This window comes from Hippocampus zosterae, chromosome 9, assembly GCF_025434085.1.
Source record: "Hippocampus zosterae strain Florida chromosome 9, ASM2543408v3, whole genome shotgun sequence".
Taxonomy (NCBI): domain Eukaryota; kingdom Metazoa; phylum Chordata; class Actinopteri; order Syngnathiformes; family Syngnathidae; genus Hippocampus; species Hippocampus zosterae.
This window is the reverse complement of record NC_067459.1, coordinates 7,075,271-7,095,347: the sequence shown is the minus strand read 5'-3', so window position 1 is coordinate 7,095,347 and position 20,077 is coordinate 7,075,271. Positions and strand designations below refer to the sequence as shown.

The window sequence follows — 20,077 nt, the reverse complement described above, 5'->3', positions numbered from 1 at the left end:
TCTAGCATGTTATAGGTTTGATCAATTGTAATTACCGTAGGGATAGCACCTGAATAACAGTAACACACAAAATCCTCAAACTTTCTTGATGCCTTGATTACTCTGGGTGCTTTCTTGCACGGCAATTGTTGCCTAGCAACTGTTGGCATGTTGGCATTTTATCAATTGTCAGTGAAATAGTGCTCAGCTGCAGGGCAAGATGTAAACTTATCAATCTTCCTTAGTACTTTCACTTCTCACTCTGCTGTCTTGCTTATATATTACCTTTGCAACTGTTGGTGTATGAGCATTTTATTAGTAGTTGTACCTGAAGAAAAGGCAAAATGTAAATGTGTCAATCGTTTATTTTAGAAATGTGTTTCAGCGGTTTGCTGTCTTTGTGGTACATAAAGTACACAGCAAAACGTAAGTGATCGTTCTCGACACTTTGCTTACACCGGTTATCTTGTTAGCATTTCAGCCATTCTAATTAGAAATAATTCCTTAATACAGGGTGAGATGTAAAATTTGTATTCATCTGCCTTAGCGTTTTGGCTCCGCAAGTTGCTGTTTTTAAGGAATATGTTAGCACACCATCTAGCTTTAAATCTCAATACTGGATAGAATCACATTTTAAATCAGCATTTATACATTTTCCATGCCCGAAACTGATTTATTTACGACAAATAACGAATCTCTGTTCAATTAAGCTGTGGATCTACTTGTTGCAAGTCATACAATAGAATAATTGATTCATCTTTAACCAAATAGGCCCAGATGTCACACAAAATAGATTTGTGTGACATCTGTCAGATTTGTGAGTAAATTGAGGCATGATCGTTTATGTATTGAATGAAATTTTATTTGGCGTGGTTGAGTGCAGTGGCATTTTGTAAATATATGCCATAGCACAATAAGCTTGGAGGTGGGGGGACTGAACAAGGTTCCAACTTCCAATTTGAGCGCTCCACACCCAGTAAATCGGCCTACCACCAGCAGCACCTCCTGTTGCATTGGACTGGAAGTCCTTTCACACTTTACAGATGATGTCATCTTCAACCAGTGAGGGAGGCAAACCAATGACTCCTAGCGCCATGCAGCAGTAGCTTCATCATCAGTTCATTACATTTCCCGAAAACTGGAATAGTTCGTCTTCAAAATAAAAGCATTGTCATAAACTTATCCTTGAGGTTCGGATAATTCTCCTATACAAGCTTATAAATGATGGAAGAGTGGATTAAAATATTTTGGGGTCATTTGGTTGATTTTAATAAAAAAATTGACCATATTTTTTAGATAGGTGTAATATTTATTACAGAAACGTAGGCGGAAACAGTTGGGTAATGTCAGCAGGCGGGTGGGCGGGGCTTGTTCTCCTAGCTGTGTAGCATTTGGCGAGCACTGCAGTGAAAAAGAAGGCGAAGAAGAAGTCACTGGGAAGGAAGCTCCAACAGGGAGTTAATATCTCGGACGAAGACTCAAGTTGTTGATGAGAAGGTATTTAAGATTTCTCTTTTTCGTGTTGCGGGGTCAAGAGTTTTCTTTTCTTCATATTATTCCTTTCGCGTGACACAATAGTTGTGACTCATATAGGGTGGTGGCTCCTGCTCCAAACATTGACCCTTTTCCCTTTTTGGACAAACTAATCTCTGCGTTTCCTAACCAGTGGTTGACTTTTATCTTTATTTTAATTTTATGTCTATTTTATTTGAAATGTTTATTTATAAAGTTGGTAGTGTTTATTTCGAGCAGATGTATTACCCACCCTCCTTCGCTTTGTACACTTTTTTCACCGCAGCGACCTGTATGTAAAAGGAGGTAAATCTAATGAGCCGCCGTGTCTATTCGAAGAAACCGCTCCAGTTCCTCACTATTTATTTATTTATTAATTATTGGTAGACATCGCCAAATTCAACAAAACGTGCATAATGTTATTTTATATACCTTCTGTTACGTTAGTTGGAGGATTTGACAATACGTGGAGCAACTTCAAAGGTCCTCGAAAAATCATTTTCGCTTGGAAGAAAACGTTTCCCCTCTGGAATGTCCCCGTGTTCTCATCCGCATTCTCATGGGAATGACTGGATCACAGGGTTATGTCACAGAACCTGTAAATGTGTCATTTCAGTTGGTCTTTGCTGAGACTAAAGTAAGCATTGATGCAATTTCGATTGTTAATAGATCCAGCAAGGCACACGAAGCAGTAAAACAATACCGACTGTATACTAAACTCCCGGCAGGGGTTTGTTCAGGTGCAACCTATCGAAATGGCGAAAATCCCCAGATGCCAGGTGGACTGCAAACTAAAACCAAAAGTGTGCATTTCACAGTACAGGTTTTCTCAGTAGTTATGAGTTCTGCCATGACGCACACGTGTGACAGATTTATGAACAGTAGATGGACTCGTGTCCGAGAGTGTTTTCGAACACTTCGTGGCCTGTTTGTGTTTCATTTACATCAAACTTTGTTGCCAAGTTATACGACTTTTGCAGTTCAGCTTCATTAATTTGTCCAATTCAGCAAGTTTGATTATGGTGGCGATCTAAGGAATTCTGAACCTGAGTTTGTTCAGATAAGAATCCTGGAAATGACCAAAATCCCTGGAAACATGTCATCGTGAAACAACATTGGCACACCCTTTGTACATTTGCTGGGAGCTAATATTTTGTAAGACTGCACGACTGTCCGTGTTTTATGTTATGTGTTGTGTTTATTATTTTACTTTATGTTAACTGTTTCGTTAAGCGCTTTGTTACAGCTGCCGCTGTTGTGAAAGAGCTATATAAATCAGCATGTATTGCATTGTATTGTATAACGTCCCAGGCATTTCATTTTCAAATCAATAAAACGTTGCCAACCAGTTTTGCCCACATTAATTCGTTAAAAAGTCAGTGTTTCAATGAAGCCTCAACCATCTGTTTGATTTACAGTGGAACCTCATGTTACGTATGTCTCTTTTTATGATCAATTCAGGTTATGCACATTTGCGGACAAAAATCACTGAGCTACGTTACGTACTATTTTCGGTATCTTGGCATGGACGACGGGGTGGATGATTTGTTTTTATTCCACGTGCAGTCGTCAGAGGCTATATTATGTTGTTAGATTTGTGCCACAATTATAAGGACCTCAGGGAAGGTGTTCTGAACCACTGAACAAGTGCATGAGTGAGTGTGAGCGGCATATATACGCTGAATGAAATTATGGCTTAACCTTAACTTGGTTCAAATAAATGATCTGTCGCCTCGGTGCATATCAAGATTAGGTAGTACATAGCATACTAAAATGCTGCCAACTGCTCCGGATTGTTCGTATTTTGTTCGGGATATCGCTAAACAAAATTTATAGGCATGACGACCAGAACAAGCGGGGTTGCGCATATGAAACGGGCAAAAAACTTTGGTAGACAAATGTGCTCTAGGCCACTTATGTGTGAAATAATGAACACATTTTATCATTTGACATGTTATTTTCACATTAAAATGAAAATGTGAACGCAAGCGGGGGCTCTAGGCCTGTGTTGATGCTTTCCACATTGACAAAAAAAACAAAACAACAACCTACGATGACTGACGTCAGCGAAGTAAACGAGGAAGCACCGTCTTTTCTACCTCCGAAGTTAGCAGAGTTGCTTAAAAGTGACACAGAGGATGAAGATTTAATTGGATTTTTTGATTTGGAGTGACACTGATGGTTTGGTAAACTTGTTAGCATGATCATTATGCTACAGTTATCTGAATAACTCTTGATATGTTGCGTGAACATACCAGGCATATTGTCAGTTCATTGTGTATCCGTCATGTAACGTTAGCATATCGTACTCTTATTCAGCCTGTTTTTATTTGCCTTCAAAAATGGCATGTCTGTTCTTGGTGTTGGATTTTATCACATCCATTTCCCCCCAAAATGCGACTTGTACTCCAGTGCGACTTATGTATGTTTTTATGTTCTTATGAATTTTATGGCTGGTGCGACTTATACTCACGAGCAACTTGTAGTCCGGAAAATACGGTACTTGTATGTACTTGCACCAAGTAAGATGATCGCACTGCTTTGATGCTAGAACAGAGAATTTCTATTTTCATATAGTATGAGCTCAGTTCTGAACGTTGATGTTCCTACTAGTCACAATTACAAACTCCCTCACAAGATTAATCGAGGAGCATGGCTGATCCTGCATATGATCCGTTTTTCGCGTCAGATTTGGAGCAGTAAGATGTTTTCAAGTGCTGCTTCAAGGTAGCGGGGACAGTTGGCGCCCCCGGTTGGCTCTCCCTCTGCTCCTTTATAAACTTGTTTGGCCCACTTACCAGTCAGACTTTACTGGCCTGCTTTCTCAATTTTATACAGTATTCTGGCATGTTAATTTTCAATCGTATGGGTGAAAATGTGAACAACCCAAAATCATGGGGGATGTTTGTTGTTCTTCTTCTTCTTCTTTTTTGTTTGTTTTTATTTTAATTTCAAGGTTAGATGATTGGGAAAGCAAAACTTTCCTTTGCAGTCAATTTTATTTGGAAATAATTCCTTTCAAAGTCAAAACCAAGTAGCGAAGTAACGATGAGGCAATAATTCTGTGTGTGTGAGAATATAAATTGTGCATGATATATCACATTGATTTAAAAAAAAAAATCAGGAAGCAAACCCGATCCTACAATTGTGTGCGGGAGCAGAGGCTACATAATGATGTTAGATTTGATTCACAATTACAAGCACCGAATGGAACATTTGAAGCACATGCGTGTTTTCAGTGCACACAAGCCATTACTGTAAACCATGCCAGTGGAACCAGTGAAAATGTGCCGAACTAGCAAAAAAGTACATGCATGCGTGCTTGCTCACGTGTGTGGGATTTTTACATTGAATGAAAGTGTGCCATAACCTTAACTTTATTCTAACAAATGAGCAGTCACCTCTGTGCAGCACTTGTAATTAGATTATATTCTGCATTGTCATGTGATCAACCATCTGCACGTGATGTCAAAATAAAGGACTTGCTCGCTGCGACCCGCTCAGTGTCACATTCATGAAATAGAAATAAAATAAAAAGTTATAAAAGGAAAATAAGAGTACTTAAAGTCACATTCAGGTTTTTAACTGGAGTTTCTCTCTGAACACTGGATGGTACCCACGGGACCTTGAAGAAGAAATCTCACGTGGCGTCATATTGTGGTGCTCTGTTACACCACAGATACGTGAGTAAGTAAAGAAATATGATTGTTGACATTTGTGCAGCTGTCAAATGTGAACAAGTCCAGACAGCAACCGCTACCCTTTCTGAAAGTCTTTGCGGGCATTGAAGTTTTGAGATGCGTGCAACTTGGTGAACTCATGGATTTTTTTTTTTTTAACTTTTCTTTTTATGATACCGATGAACAGAAAGCAGCAAACACTGGACAGGCAGGTAGTGATCAAGCCGCTCAGAGTGCATTACGTGGCCCAATACATTTTAATTAATACAGCTATAAGCACATTATTCCTTGTCATTTGTGTTTCTGTTTCCAGCAGCTGAATGTCATGTTTAAATGCTAACATCTGTCGCTTTTTAAATTTTTTTCCCTTACACAAGCCGTATAATTCCTTGACATCATTCGCGATGCATTGCTGATAAAACAATGGAAAGAGCAGCCAGTAACATATCTATACCTATGTTCTTATGATACACACAAATGATAATAATTGTAGCGAAGCACATAGGGAAAAATATGCTACTCCCTTACCAGTACAATATGATTCATAAGGTTATCGATCGGCCTTTAGAGGCTTTGATCGTATTCACCGATCACACACTTAATCGCAAATATCGATTGATAGTTATCAGCCAACGATCGATCAAAGCATCTCGAGTGAAAAGAATATGTCAAAACTGAAATGTCAATTTAAATGTTTTTTTTGGGGGGGTGGTAAAATATTTTAATGCAAGCCCCTCCTATCTCTCTGTGCTGGTCAACTGAATATGTTTGTACGCCTCAGTGGAAAAGGTTTGGACATCCCTGCTGTGGAATAATGGTCCGGAGATGAATTGTCAGCCTCTGTCAAGTGGCGACATCCAAGTGTGCCTTCCCAAAACACGTTTTTGCGTGCTTGTTGGGGCTCATCCTCGTGAATGCCGATCATGATTAAATCTGCGAGGTGGCCCTACCTCGCAGGACAGGGTCACATACTGCTTTACGGTAGCGCCACTGAATGTGTTGCGTAACCGCCATCGGTCCCTAAGCCTCCTTAGAGAAAGAAAGGCGGTGTGTTCATTAACCCAGCACATTGCTGGAATAGTTGCGCCGCTGACTCGGTGTGTCTCAGTGGGTCTGCGCTAAACGCCGCTATTCTTTTGTGCCTTTTACAACGTATGCTTTGTGATTGTTTCCATTGCCAAGTCGCGTGTGAGGCACCCCATGAACCAGTTTATCGTCAACTATCTCAGTACTTAATTTGACTCAGTATTCCCAATGTGTGGCTGGGTTATCCGTTAGACCGGAAAAGTTTGTTTTGTTAGAGCTGTTTGCCATCTGCTGTTTTCCCTTCAATGAGCACATTTAAGAAATACACTACATTTCCAGTTAACGGGCGCATCAGAAGCAGAACGGGAAAGCCAGGATTTATTCGCATGTACTTTTCAGGCATTATTGCAGTGTCCAAAAGAAAATGAGAAGTCCTTGGGTCTGTGACATTGTGTTTGTTTCAATTCCAGGTTTACATCAAATTGGATTGATTTTGATACAAACCAGTTCAAGCAACTTTGCCATCAACTATAAATAGAAGTGTTTTTATCGCATGCCTAAATGAAGAACAACGTGCTAATTATGACATGATTTTCATTTGTTAACAACAACATCGACAAAGCCGGGGAAACCCACAAATGACTCACTTCTGCTGTTTCAACTCAGAGGTGAACTTCACGAAAAACTATTTCAGCTTTTTTTTTAGTTTTATTTTTTTTTAAATGAAGCAAAACACACTGTATTCGTTTGCACGTGTGCACACACAAGTGTGATTAATCATAAGTGCAGGTTCGCACGTCCAGGCAAAGTCGAATGGCCTCCACAAAAGCAAGGAAGTGGATTCTTTTTCTTTTGTGCATGAGGGTGGGAGGGAGGGCTTGCTTTCTTTTCTCCCACTTCAAGTGTCACACTCGCTTCAAATAAAACGAAGTACTGTCTTATTATAAAACGGGTATGGAAAAACTGTGGTGGAGCTAGTTGAGGATGGGGAATTCCTTCAACTGACAGCTTGTTACTACCCATCTTCTCTAAACTTGATTGTCCTCTTTTTTTCTGCTTGGAGCATTTTGGTCTGATTTTCTTGGCAAGTGAAGGTGTACAGCAGGGGTCCCCAAACTACGGCCCGCGGGCACGTTTGACACGGCTCCGGTTGTCCTCGGGTCAAAATGACCCGTCACGGTGTTAAAAACGCCCCAACAACCCCGTAAATTATAATTTTTTAACTTGAAATTTTATGAATTTTCCTAGATTGTCCCCAACTGCAGAAAAATTGAAATGACGCAAATAGGGTTGAATTCAAGGTCACAAAGTTATTTACACACCCATAGAATGTTTCGGTGTTTTAGTTGTGTCTCAGATCAATTAGTAGAACACGTGAACAAGACGGTAGCAGACATAAATAAGACAAGATAGGTGGCGTTCTCGTAGATGGCAGAACTCTTTTTTTTGTGGATTTCAAGGGGCTATAAAGAGAGAGAGTTGTTTAGTTATTATTTATTTCCTGTTTTTTCTATGAAGAACTCAGAGCGTTATTTAGTTATTATTTATTTCATTAATAGTGTTATTTGTTTCCTGACTTTTTTTCTGTAAAGAACCTGGAAAGGGTTATTTGGTTATGTGTGGCTTTCTGGGAAACAATACATTTTTTAAGCTCCCCTATGATCATTTATGTTTCAAACTGACACCAGCCCCCCATCAGAGAAAGGAAGTTATGTGGCCCTCACAGGAAAAAGTTTGGGGACCTCTGGTCTACAGTGACGAGGTGTGTGTCAAGTCCATCTTCCAGGTGTATAATACAATGACGCATGGTCTGTCGTAGAAGCACGCTTCTAAACAAACGTTTTCTTTTTGACATCTTTCAATATCGTGCAACTGCCATACAGCTTGCCGGGGGTCGGGGGGGGGAGGGAGCTTGAAGTCACCCATTTACTTTCCCGTGTTTCTGTTTCCAACTGATTCCAGTTCCACTTTGCAGTAATGACGCAAAACTTTAATTTTGACAATTTTAAGGACAAAAACAACCCCAAACCCTCGGCATAATCAATGGATGGATATTTATGACGATTTGTATTTCTGTCCGGCTGGCCGTAGCAACAAATGTCTTTGCAGAAATGTGCGACATGGGCTCAATGACATTGCAAATCTGACTCGGGCCTCTCCCAAATGTAAATAAAAATCTCGTGGGTATCAGATATCTGCCAGTGCGAGTGGAGCATAAATGTGCAGATAAGATACACCCCATCCATGTGATCTCGACGCCATCCAAAAAAAAAAAAAAAATTGGTGACAAATACACACCCACGTCTGTCCAAAAAACACAACACATGCTGTAAATGTAAACTACAGCGAAAACAGTGAAGGAGCAGATCTACATGGCCAAGCTGGAGCTAACTAAACGCACTGCAACGTTGAATATTTGTATTATGTTTTTTTGTTAACTTCTGTGTTCACTGCCTGCTTTTCATACCTTGCTGTTTTATTGTCATTCAATTTGAGCAACTGCAGGTTGTTTCATGTGTTCTTTCGGTGATAACCACAAGCTGTGAGCTGTGTCACTTGAATGATACATGAAAATAGAACTCGGCTATAAGCATTACATTGGAATTGGGCACTTAATTCTGTCCCTCTGCCGCCAACTTCAACATGATTATTTATGTCCCCGGCAGATATGGCGGCCATACGGAAGAAGCTGGTGATTGTTGGCGATGGTGCTTGTGGGAAAACGTGCCTCCTCATCGTTTTCAGTAAAGACCAGTTTCCTGAAGTCTACGTGCCAACGGTGTTTGAGAACTATATTGCTGATATTGAAGTGGATTGCAAACAGGTTTGTATCACGCTTGAAATCCAAACATTGGTAGGGCGCAATCCTCTGTGTTTTTATTCTAACCAAAAAAAAAACAAGTTTTGACTGGTCCGACATAGGAGGAAGAAAAATATATAAACAAAACTGCAATAAATAGAAAGCTATGGTCACAAATGAAAATGTGTAGTAAAGCCGCAGAAACTGAACTGCGATGTGGCGAGGGGACAACTGTATTGCAGAACAACGAACATGTAAAACAAAATAACATTTCGCATGTGACACACAATTACACATGATTTGCATGTAATGTAAGCGTACCTGTGATGCTCTAGTACCGAACGACAACTCTGGACTGCCAATTCATGTTAATCTGTTTTTTGGGCAGCCATGGCTCAGGAAATAGAATGCGTCATCCAGTTACCAAAGGGTTGGTTGTTTGAAACCCGCTCTGCCCGAGTCGTGTGTCGATTCGTTGGGCAAGACACTTCACCCACCTTACCTCCAATGTCACTCACACTGGCGTACGGCTTGGTGTGAATGTTTTTGTTGTGGTGGAGGGGCCGTAGGTGCATACTGGCAGCCACGGTTCCGTCAGCCTGCCCCAGGACAGCTGCGGCTACAGGACGTAGGCTATCACCACCAGAGCGTAAATGTCTGAGCGCATGAAAAATTTATAAAAAAACAGGGATACATGAAACTTCATTCCATCCATTTTCTAATTCGCTTATCCTGACGAGTATCGTGGGCATGCTGAAGCCTATCCCACCGATCGTCGGGCAGGAGATGGGAGGACACCCTGAACCAGTTGCCAGGCACTCGCAGGACACGCATAGAAGAACCACCATCCACGCTCACACTCACACAGGGACAATTAAGTGTTCCATTAACCTGCCATGCATGTTTTTGGAATGTGGGAGAAAACCAGAGTCCCTGGAGAAAACCCACGCAGGCACAGGGAGAATATGCAAACTCCACAAAGGAAGGCCAGAGCCGGAATCGAACCCCAACGCCCTGCACTGTGAGGCAGACAATACTGGTGTGAGGCACCAGTATTATTATTACTACTAGTCCTCCAGAAAGCATGCATTCTAGATTGAACATTTTTGACATTTTCCAGAAAACACTTCATTGCCCCAGGTAAATTAAGTTAGCAACTGGATGTATCTTTTTCATTCAAGGAAACATATAATGAACTTTTTTTTACAGTCTCAGTTTCCAGGTCTTACGCCAAAGGATTGAGAATATGTGCGTGTGTGTGTGTGTGTGTGTGTGTGAGCTTCAGATAGATGTCTTGTTCTGTCGGGATTTGTTCCCATCACACAGGATCACCACTTCATAGCATAACAGGAAATGGGTCTACCTCCCAGTTTCCTGTTCAGACGGGGAACGAAGACGTACTTCGTGCTTGCAAATCCCCCGCTCCGTCCCTCAGGACTTTTTTTCCTCCCGTGTGATAAAAGTCTCTTATTTCCTGTCATTTTGGCACTTGGATGAAAGGAAATTCAAATTCACGGATCCACAGTGGACTTTGTTCCACAGGGGGATCACTGTGACTTTGAGGATTTACACCCCACCCCTCCCTCTAGAATTAGACCGTTATACAACCAGATAAAATGGATTTGTGCTTTCACTGAAATCTCTCACCTTCAAGCCGATCCGACCTTCTCTAAAATTAGATGTTTCTGGTTCTGTTTTTTCTCCCAAAAGTCAAAAGCCCGTGGGAGCACGATCGCTACACTTGCTCATGCATCGTGCTGCCACCTCCTACCCTCTTCCTCTGCAGACCTCTATTTTGGGACTGATGCCTGCACTCTCTGGAAGGCATCGTTTTTGCCTTTTGAGTTTTAAGTGAAGGGTCTTTTTGGTTTGTCATAATCTTTTAACCTTCAATTACCAAAAGATTGCAGCAGGGCAAGAAGTGGCTCTTGTTTGCCCATATGCAAGCACAGAAGGTACTTGGGTTTGATGCCTGCTAATCTCCCACTTCCCCTAATTGAATTAATCAGTGGGAGATTAGGCCAATCCCTGTGTAAATTTCCCCAGCAGTGACGACACAAATAAGAAACTGATTAGGTCTGAGTGATCATCTTCTCTGCAAATTTCAGCAGAAAAATGCGTAACTTTTCCAGTTTAACCCCAGAAACTAGGGCACACATCGGTGGTGCCTTGAATAGAGAAGTGAATCTTCCATTAAAAATGAACACCAAATCAGAGTTGCCTAGTACTACATAAGCAGGTGGATTTAAAATGTATGGAAAGAAAAGCCTGGGGTTCTGCCGTTGGCATCCCATCCCGAGTATGGCAAGGGATTTAGTTACAGTATGGTTGTAATTGGCTGTACAGTCAGGTGGGTGGGATGAGCAGTGAGTCATTTGCATGAGGCAGAACTGAGCTTTCAAAATGTCTATTTCAAGTATGATGCAATTCTTGATTAATTTGTGTTTGCTAGCCAAAGATTGTAACAGATTTTTTTGGAACACCCAGGACTTGTTCTTGACAGTGAAAAAAAACAATACTGTATTTTCTGCACTATACGGTGCACCAAAAAGTCTTCCATTTTCTCAAAAGCTCACCGAGCGCCTTAAAATCCCATGCGTCTTTTGTATGGTCATTACGGTAATACGTCGACTCCAAGATGGCTCCTTCCTAGAGGCATGATTTATATAGCGCTTTCACAACAGCAGCAGCTGTAACAAAGCGCTTAACAAAACAGTTAACATAAAGTAAAATAATAAACACAACAATGTTATAACTTGCTGTTGGTTCGCTGAACCGTGTCGCTGCTTTATTAAATAAGTTTGTGTTGCAGCGCCGAAAAAAGGAGAGCTGTGGTGTTAATTTTTTTAAAACAGTCTTAACAAATACAGGTACGTCTTTGTCTATCTCCGTGCTTTCTTCCGTTCGACTCGAGAGGCGTTCAAGACCGCCACCGAAAAACGTAAACTAACGATTACTTCAGTGAAACTACAAAAATTGAAAATAATACATCAAAACTGAAAAGCAAGTGAGAATATAACAAAATGAATTATATTGCCCCCCACTACAGAATTTATATTGTGATTTCATCATTTGTGAATACACAACAAAGGAATAAATAACTGCGACTGACATCTTGTGGCTCCGGTTTCCTCCCACATTCCAAAAATATGCATGGCAGGCTGATTGAACACTCTAAATTGTCCCTAGGTGTGAGTGTGAGTGCGAATGGTTGTTCGTCTCCGTGTGCCCTGCGATTGGCTGGCAACCGATTCAGGGTGTCCCCCGCCTACTGCCCGGAGACAGCTGGGATAGGCTCCAGCACCCCCCGCGACCCTAGTGAGGATCAAGCGGTTAGGAAGATGAATGAATGACATCTTGTGTTATTTTGACTTCAAGACGGCGCCGCGAGAGTGGCTGCCTTTCTAACGGCTCCTATTTATTTTGTTCTTCTACTTCTTCCTCTCATAACTTTGCTGCTGTGAAGTGGGAATTTCTCCATTGTGAGACTATTAAAGGTTTTCTTATTTTATCTTATCTGATTGTACGGATAAAGTAAAAGTCTTCTCTGATTGGAGCTACGATAAAGAAACTGCCAATGGGTTTTTTGGAGGCGGTCATGAACGCCTCTCGAGTTGACCGGAAGAAAAGAAGGGAAGGAGACGGACAAAGACATACGCACCCGAGTTTTTTGAAAAAATGAGAGCTGTGGTTGTTGTTTTATTATTATTTTTAAACACAGACTTTATTAATGGTTTTCAGTTTCAGCAAGTCCAGGTACTGTACGTCTGTCCGTTTCTTCTAGTGCTTTCTTCCGTTCCACTCGAGAGGCGTTTATGGCAGCCTAGGAAAAACGTCAATTACTTCTTACCACTAAGAAAATCAAGCGAGGAAATCACAAAATAAGTTCTGTAGGGGGGGGGGGGATATAGAATTTGTTATTTCCTCGCTTGATTTTCTCTTTTGATGCATTATTTTCAATTTTCGTAGTTTCGTTTAAGTACAGTAATAGTTCATTTACATTTTTCAGAGCCGGTAATGAACGCCTCTCGAGTTAAATGGAATGTGCGTAGCGCCATCTAGTGGATGCATTGTAGATTGCACCTTTTACTTCGATGCGTCTAATATGAAAAAAAAATTACAAAATAACCATTCATTGAAGGTGCGCCTCATAATCCAGTGCATCTTTTCGCGCGGAAAATACGGTAGATTTCCCTTTAGGCATCGTAGGGAAAAATGTCTCACACTTTAATTCCTACATCGCTACTTTTGGCAGGAGAGGAGACAATGCTCAACACTAATGTAGTGACGATTGTTTGTGTAGCTTTCCGCTGTAGTGATTTCTTCTCTGAATAATATTGCAGGCTCCTGAAACGTTTCAACAATGGAGTCTTTTTTTTGCTACTTTTCATGCAGGTGGAGTTGGCCTTATGGGATACCGCGGGTCAAGAGGACTACGACAGGTTGAGGCCTCTCTCCTACCCGGACACTGACGTCATCCTGATGTGTTTTTCCATTGATAGCCCGGACAGTTTAGGTATGTTTGGATTAGCGCAGGGGTGGGCAATTATTTTCCCAGGGGGGCCAAATGAGAAGCAGAAAATATTGTGGAGGGCCGGGCCAAAAGTTAGAAATGGAAAATAAAGAAGATGGCACAATGTCTTTGTATGCCAGTAATAATGTAACATTCTCCTCCACCATCATACTCGGCACCGGTTCTCCTCAAGGATGTGTACTGAGCCCCCTGTTGTTCACGCTCTACACCAGGGGTGTCCAAACTTTTTGCCAAGGGGGCCAGATTTTATGTGGTATAATGTCGGGGGGCCGACCTTGGCTGACATTCTTTACATTGAACAACAATATTGTTCAACAAATTTTAGTAAGCCAGTCTGTTTCACATTTCCATTTTTATTTTAATTTCAACAATCTTAAGAATTTCTTTTGGTTCATTTGAAACAGGTATATCACATGCAACTGCTTATTCACTTGACTTTTTCTTAAACAGAAGTCTCCTGAGTGCAAATTGATTGATTTGAAACATAAAATGTATCACCATGACTTTTCAATAGTCACAAAACCTTTGACTCGAACAACAGGGAAATTAACAAGCAATACACATATCCACAACTGCAAGGATCATTTGAAATATGACATATCAGTCAATATAAACACGGGGTGATGTCTTGTTAACTTGTGAGTGATGCCCTCTAGTGTCTAAATGCTATTACTCATTTAGTGAATGCTATTACTCATTTAGCCACTAGAGGGAAGCAGTACTCTATGAAACATCACTCACCAGTCTACGAGACCTCAGTCAATGCAACACGTGTTCCATTGCGCCCAACCTGCGGGCCAGACGGCACTGATTTTATGACAGGGGCCGAGGGCCGGATGAAATTCGACCGCGGGCCGGATTTGGCCCGCGGGCCGGACTTTGGACATGCCTGCTCTACACAATTGACTGCTCTCTGACTCTTAACATTAACATTAATCTTAACATGATAACAATCAAACCATTCTAGGAAATGTTAATTTACTCGAGCCACAACCAATTCACTCCGAGCATGGAAATTGCCAGAATCGGACTGAGTAAGAATCGCTTCCTTGTTTTTCGAAGTCTCGTAGATTTGAGTCTTTCCAACTCCACGCGTCTCCTGAATGTTTCGTACTTTGTTACCCGCTTCGTTTAATCAGATACATATCACTTTCCCCTTCCACGGTCATTACTCTCTCCCTCTTTCTTTGTCTTCCCCTCCCTCCCTGTGCTCTGCAACTTGAAGTAACTGCGCCACCTGGTGTTGAAATACCTGTCATTACAAGTCCAAACGAAATGAAACCAATCAAACCTTAATTGTGCACCAATGTTCACCGGGCCGGATTAAAAAGACCAACGGGCCGGATCCGGCCCGCGGGCCGTAGATTGCCCACCTCGTGATTAGCGAGTAGTTTCCCCAAGCTTCACAGAAAATGTTTGAATATTTGAAATTATGTCAGTACATAAGCAACCTGAAAGCAAGTGGGATTAATGTAGCCAAGACCATTGTTGCCTTGAGCACCCTGCAGAGCTATCAATCATGAGAAGTGACACTGCACTGCCTGTCCCCCTTTTTATAGTCATCTCCCTTGAGCATTTCATCTCACTCTCTCTGTCTCTCGGTCACTTGGGACAGAAAACATTCCCGAGAAGTGGACGCCTGAGGTGAAGCACTTCTGTCCCAATGTTCCCATCATCCTAGTAGGGAACAAGAAGGACCTGAGGAACGACGAGCACACACGGAGAGAGCTGGCCAAGATGAAGCAGGTACGCGTTCAAAGGACTGGAGAATAGTACCTTTTTAAAATCAGGCTGTAGACACAGTTAAACGATTTCAGTTTATGGAGCTGGAAACTCATCGGGTGAAAACACAGATATGGTGGTAGCCCTGTAGCTACTTTCCAGCACTAAATGGAAGATGTTTTTTTTTGGGGGGGGGGGGGGGTATGTGGCCTTCAACTTGACTCCCTCAAATTTGTAGATACCCTGGACATGGAGAAATGAGGTTTGCTGAAGCCGGAAATGCTCCAACATTGCAATGCAAATATATATAAAAAAACAAACAAACAATTTAGGCACTGACCGATATCTTGTCATGGATTCTGCAGAGATGAACATGTGGAGCAGAGGTTTGAGTTATTTTCGGTGAGGAGATGTTTGTCTGAGACAGGACAGTGAGAAAACGAAGTGCTGCAGCCAAGTGGAGTCTGCATCCTTGAGTTGGCGACCAGCAGTAGCAAACCTGGGTAGAAAGTAAGGGCAACTGGTCCTACCAATGGAAAAGCATCACTGGTCGGAGTGAAAAAGGAGACTAAATAGCAGCGCAAGAGCCCTTCGGTTTAAATGGAGTTCCATTCCTCTCCTAGCAGCGGAACCCAAATATGTTGTTAAATCTGAGTCAGCAGTCGTAAGGTACTAATTTCTGAAATAAATCAAATGAACAGTGTGTTAAGTACTGTTACTGTTACTGTAAGTCGGAAACTGATGTGACAAACCGAATTCATTGTGCGCAATTTGTAACCTTGGAACATAATTTTTGAGACCATTGTAAACCAAGAACTTCATATCTACCATGCAGGAGCCAGTCAAGACTGACGAAGGCCGCGAAATGGCCAACAGAATCAATGCCTTTGGCTATCTGGAGTGTTCTGCCAAGACCAAGGATGGCGTGCGGGAGGTGTTCGAGATGGCCACCAGGGCGGCGTTACAAGTCCGCAAGCGCAAGAAGAGGAGCGCCTGCACGCTGTTCTGAGCCATCTGTTGAGACGCCATTGTGAAAATCAAGAAACGAGGTGTGAGAGAAAAAAAACACAAAAAGGACTTACCTTCCCCACCCCCACCAATGGCATCTTGTACTGTAACCTGCATTTCATAGTAGGAGTCAGACAGGTGAATTATACGCAAAACATACAGGAAATGAACTTTGTCTATATTAGAAATTGTTGTTTGAAAAAAAAAATCTTTGTTGATTTCCTTTACTTTGTGTTTAAAGCAAAAAGCATTGTTTCTTTGATCTTTTGTAACCCGCAGTGATTTGAAGCGCATGTTAGGATGCCATATTGTCGAGCGAGGGCAGGTAGTTCTTCGCCAATATCCCATCCCGTCCAAACCGTTTGCCCCGCTAAATTGACGCTCGTGTTAAAAGCTAGTGCCTTTTTGTATGTTTTCTACATCCCTGGTTACTTCTCATTGTGTTGTCATTGCAAATTACGCCAAGGCTTTCTTGTTGAGAGCGACAAATGGCTGCTGTTCTTGCTCTCGACTCGGGCGCGTCACGGGTCAATTGCCTCCGTGCTTCTGTAATGTAACAAACGCACAACACAGAAGTGCTTGCCACGCCACTCACTTTGTGATTACCAGCTTGCGTCAACAATAAGCATGGTGGAAAGCGGTCAAAACAACATGAGCAAGTTTGTACGAGTGACAGATTCTGCAAAACCTCCCTGAACGAAGGGGCAGGCTTGATGGATTCTGCTCACTGGCGTCCCCACCCGCCACTGGAATCTGCGCTCGACTGGTTAGCCTGGAACTCGTGTTTGGTTAGCGTCGTTTGCTCGCGTGGGTTTCCAGCAGGTCGTCATTCTTTGTGTATTTTATGGGAGTTGAGTGAGTGACAGTGAGGAGTTTGCTTTTCCCCTCCTGGTGCCTTCTCTGTTCTGGTGCACCATTGGCATTCTCTGCCAGACTTGGTAGACCAGTTGAGCTTGCATTTTTCCGTTCTTGCGGCTGGAATGCAAACATTTCATTTGTAGCTTAGACTATTCAGTAGGGGATGCTGCTATTCAGCTATTTCAGGATGAATATAGAAATGCACTACACACAGTTTCCATTCAAGTGATAAGTATTTCAATATTTTTTCAGTCCTGTTGGAGATTGAGATATGGGTAATATCAGCTGCTATAAATTTTCCAAGTCTTGTTAGATGTGCAAAGATGAGTACGAAAAAGTCGGCGAGTGTAGAGAATTTTTGGATGTGGCAGCAAAGACATTTGGAGACAAAGCGGCCATAAACACCAACCATCCTACACAATTAAAATAGTTCTCACCGCCTGTGTGCGAAAACAAGTGGAAATGAAGCAGAGACCGTTTCACTCAACGACTTGGTGACAGCTTATCTTTACCTAGCTGAAACAAGAATTTTGCAAAAACTAATGAAACGCTTAAGAGTTGGAAATGGACATTCAACATTTTAGAGAAGCTCAAATCAACCTCAACGGAAAGATGATCAATGTTTCACTCTTTTGGTCAAGCAAGTTGGGCTCTGCTTGTAAAATGACAAAATGACTTTTTCATCATGCAGCGGGAGCTCCAAAATGGTCATAAAACGCTTCCTTAACTGCACTGGCAATGTGTCATGTTTTAACAATTATGAACTGACTCACCCCTGTCATACGTTAAACTGTTAGTCTCTGTAGCAAGCACCACTTGGTCACACGAAATGCAGGCGATCCAAATCATATCCTCCCATTCTCAAGCTAAGTCCTGAATGGTAAGCAGGAAGTCAAAACCTGCCCCCCCCCTCAAAAAAAAAGTACCGTAACCTGAAACATTGTCCAGATGACAACTCGTGATGAGAGTAAATGTTACTTGTGGCGTTCTTTCAAAAAGTACATTAAGACCCCATGAAGAATGAATTATGTTGACTGAAGTGAGGTGGAGAAAGGTGCTGTGATATCACATTATGACACTTTGGCGTTATACAATAAAACAAATGTACTGACTGGCACGGATCAGACAGTTCCCTGAAGGCATTCTAACTCGCCTTGTGCATTCTTTCAAGGTCCAGCCAACAACCTTGTTCAGGCAGACTGTATCCTCCCCATTTGCCTCCGCTGTGCATTGATATACCTGAACACGTGTTTGCATGGAGTCTGCTTTTGCCCATCACATTTCTGTTGCAGGATATCCTTATGAACGTACAGCAAAGATGAATTGTCTGCTGCAGCTGCTGCGCAATAATGCAAGCACACTGACGTGACAAGACCGTTCTAATCAGTGAACAGAAATCTTGTCACTGGAAAAATGTAGTTATTGGATAACGGTAGTCAAATAGCCAGCGGAGCAGCATTCCCGGAAAACACCGTCCATGCGTTTGCTTATGCTCGGTGTCATGTCACTTTCTTTTCTCCCTTTTCTCTCAAAGACTATTCGAAATGACAATGCAGATAAAGAGACAAACTCACTGGCAAACACAGCTTTGCTAACAGCGAATGTTTTATCTCAAGTGAACATTGTTAATAAACAATTTTTGCGATAAGACGAAATGGCCATGCTGGGGATTTTTGGGGAGTTTGGTTGGTTTTAAACTCATGGCAATAGTGTTCCAATTTATTGATCATCTCTGAATTAATTTTGAGTGACTGTTCCTTACAGATAGATTTTTAGATATGGATCGAGCAAGCTGCCTCCCAAATGAAAATAGAATGATGCCCAGATTGATGTATGCTTTGCAAACTACATATTGGGTGTATTATTTGTCATTGTTTAAGCATCACTCTTGGTATGCTCTCTATTTCACATTCATAGTGCACATATTACTGGAGCATTACTATTACTTATAAGTATTCTAGTAATGTGTAATTGAACCTGTTGTGCAGCAACGAACCAACCATCCATAGCATCTATTTTCTAATCCACCTATCCTCACGAGGGGTGGAGCCTATCCCATCTGATTTTGGCCAGTAGGCGAGGTACACCCTTGAACTGGTTGCCAGCCAATCACAGGGCATACATAGACAAAAAAAAAACATTTGCACTCACAGTCACACCTAAGGACAATTTAGAATACAGTACCACTGTATTCTAAATTGTTCTACTTCATACGAAATTTTCAAGTGACGAAACGTCTCAAAAGGAAAATATTGCCTCTGTTACTAAATACATTTTAAGATACGGAAGCGAAAAATAAAATATGGCCAGCTGGTGGCAGCTCCGTGTTTCCTGCACGCAACATCCTTATAGCTGCTCTGCCATTGGCTATTACCGAGTATCATGCTGGCAACCCATTGGCTAAGAGGGACTTCTACCGTATGTGTCTGAGGTGTTCTGATAGTTTTACGTTAATTAAAATCACCCAGAAAAAAACGTGTCTCTTGTTACAAAATTATCTAGTGAAGAAATTTCTTCCAAAACCAATTAATTTCGTAAGTAGAGGTGCCACTGCCTTACATTTACCTGCCATGCATGTCTTTGGGACGTGGGAGGAAACCGAAGAACCCGAAGAAAACCCACGCAGGGACGGGGAGAACATGCAAAGTCCATACACAGAAAGGCCGGAGCCGGAATTGATTGCTGCACCTCTGCACGGTGAGGCGGACGTGTCAACCAGTCGGCTACCGCAGAACCCAAGCGTTTGGAGGAATTGCTTCTAAATGAGTTTCAGATTCAGTTCTTGAAACTTCAGCGTTAGTGACCTCTCTTGGTGAAAAGCAAGAATGCAACAGATTTAATACAGTACAGGCACGCAGACGAATCAAATACAGGATCATATATAATACAAACGGATTAGTTAAAAAATTGTAACCTGAAATATCAGCAGAACTGGAAATCGATTGCGCCACTATCCAT

The 20,077-nt window shown here is 41.8% G+C and overlaps 1 protein-coding gene across 2 annotated transcripts; it reads left to right on the top strand.

Moving 5' to 3' along the window:
* The first annotated feature begins 1,316 nt into the window (after positions 1 to 1,316).
* On the top strand, positions 1,317 to 18,774 carry LOC127607167 (rho-related GTP-binding protein RhoA-D-like). Of its 2 annotated transcripts, XM_052075302.1 has the most exons (5): positions 1,317 to 1,476; positions 8,864 to 9,021; positions 13,393 to 13,513; positions 15,147 to 15,277; positions 16,089 to 18,774. In XM_052075302.1, exons 2-5 carry the CDS (start codon positions 8,866 to 8,868, stop codon positions 16,260 to 16,262), a joined length of 582 nt encoding a protein of 193 aa, XP_051931262.1. In that variant the 5' UTR covers positions 1,317 to 1,476; positions 8,864 to 8,865; the 3' UTR covers positions 16,263 to 18,774. The 2 variants fall into 2 exon arrangements, with proteins under 2 accessions (XP_051931262.1, XP_051931261.1); XM_052075301.1 differs by lacking the exon at positions 1,317 to 1,476 and having other exon boundaries at positions 8,851 to 9,021.
* Positions 18,775 to 20,077: the final 1,303 nt, after the last annotated feature.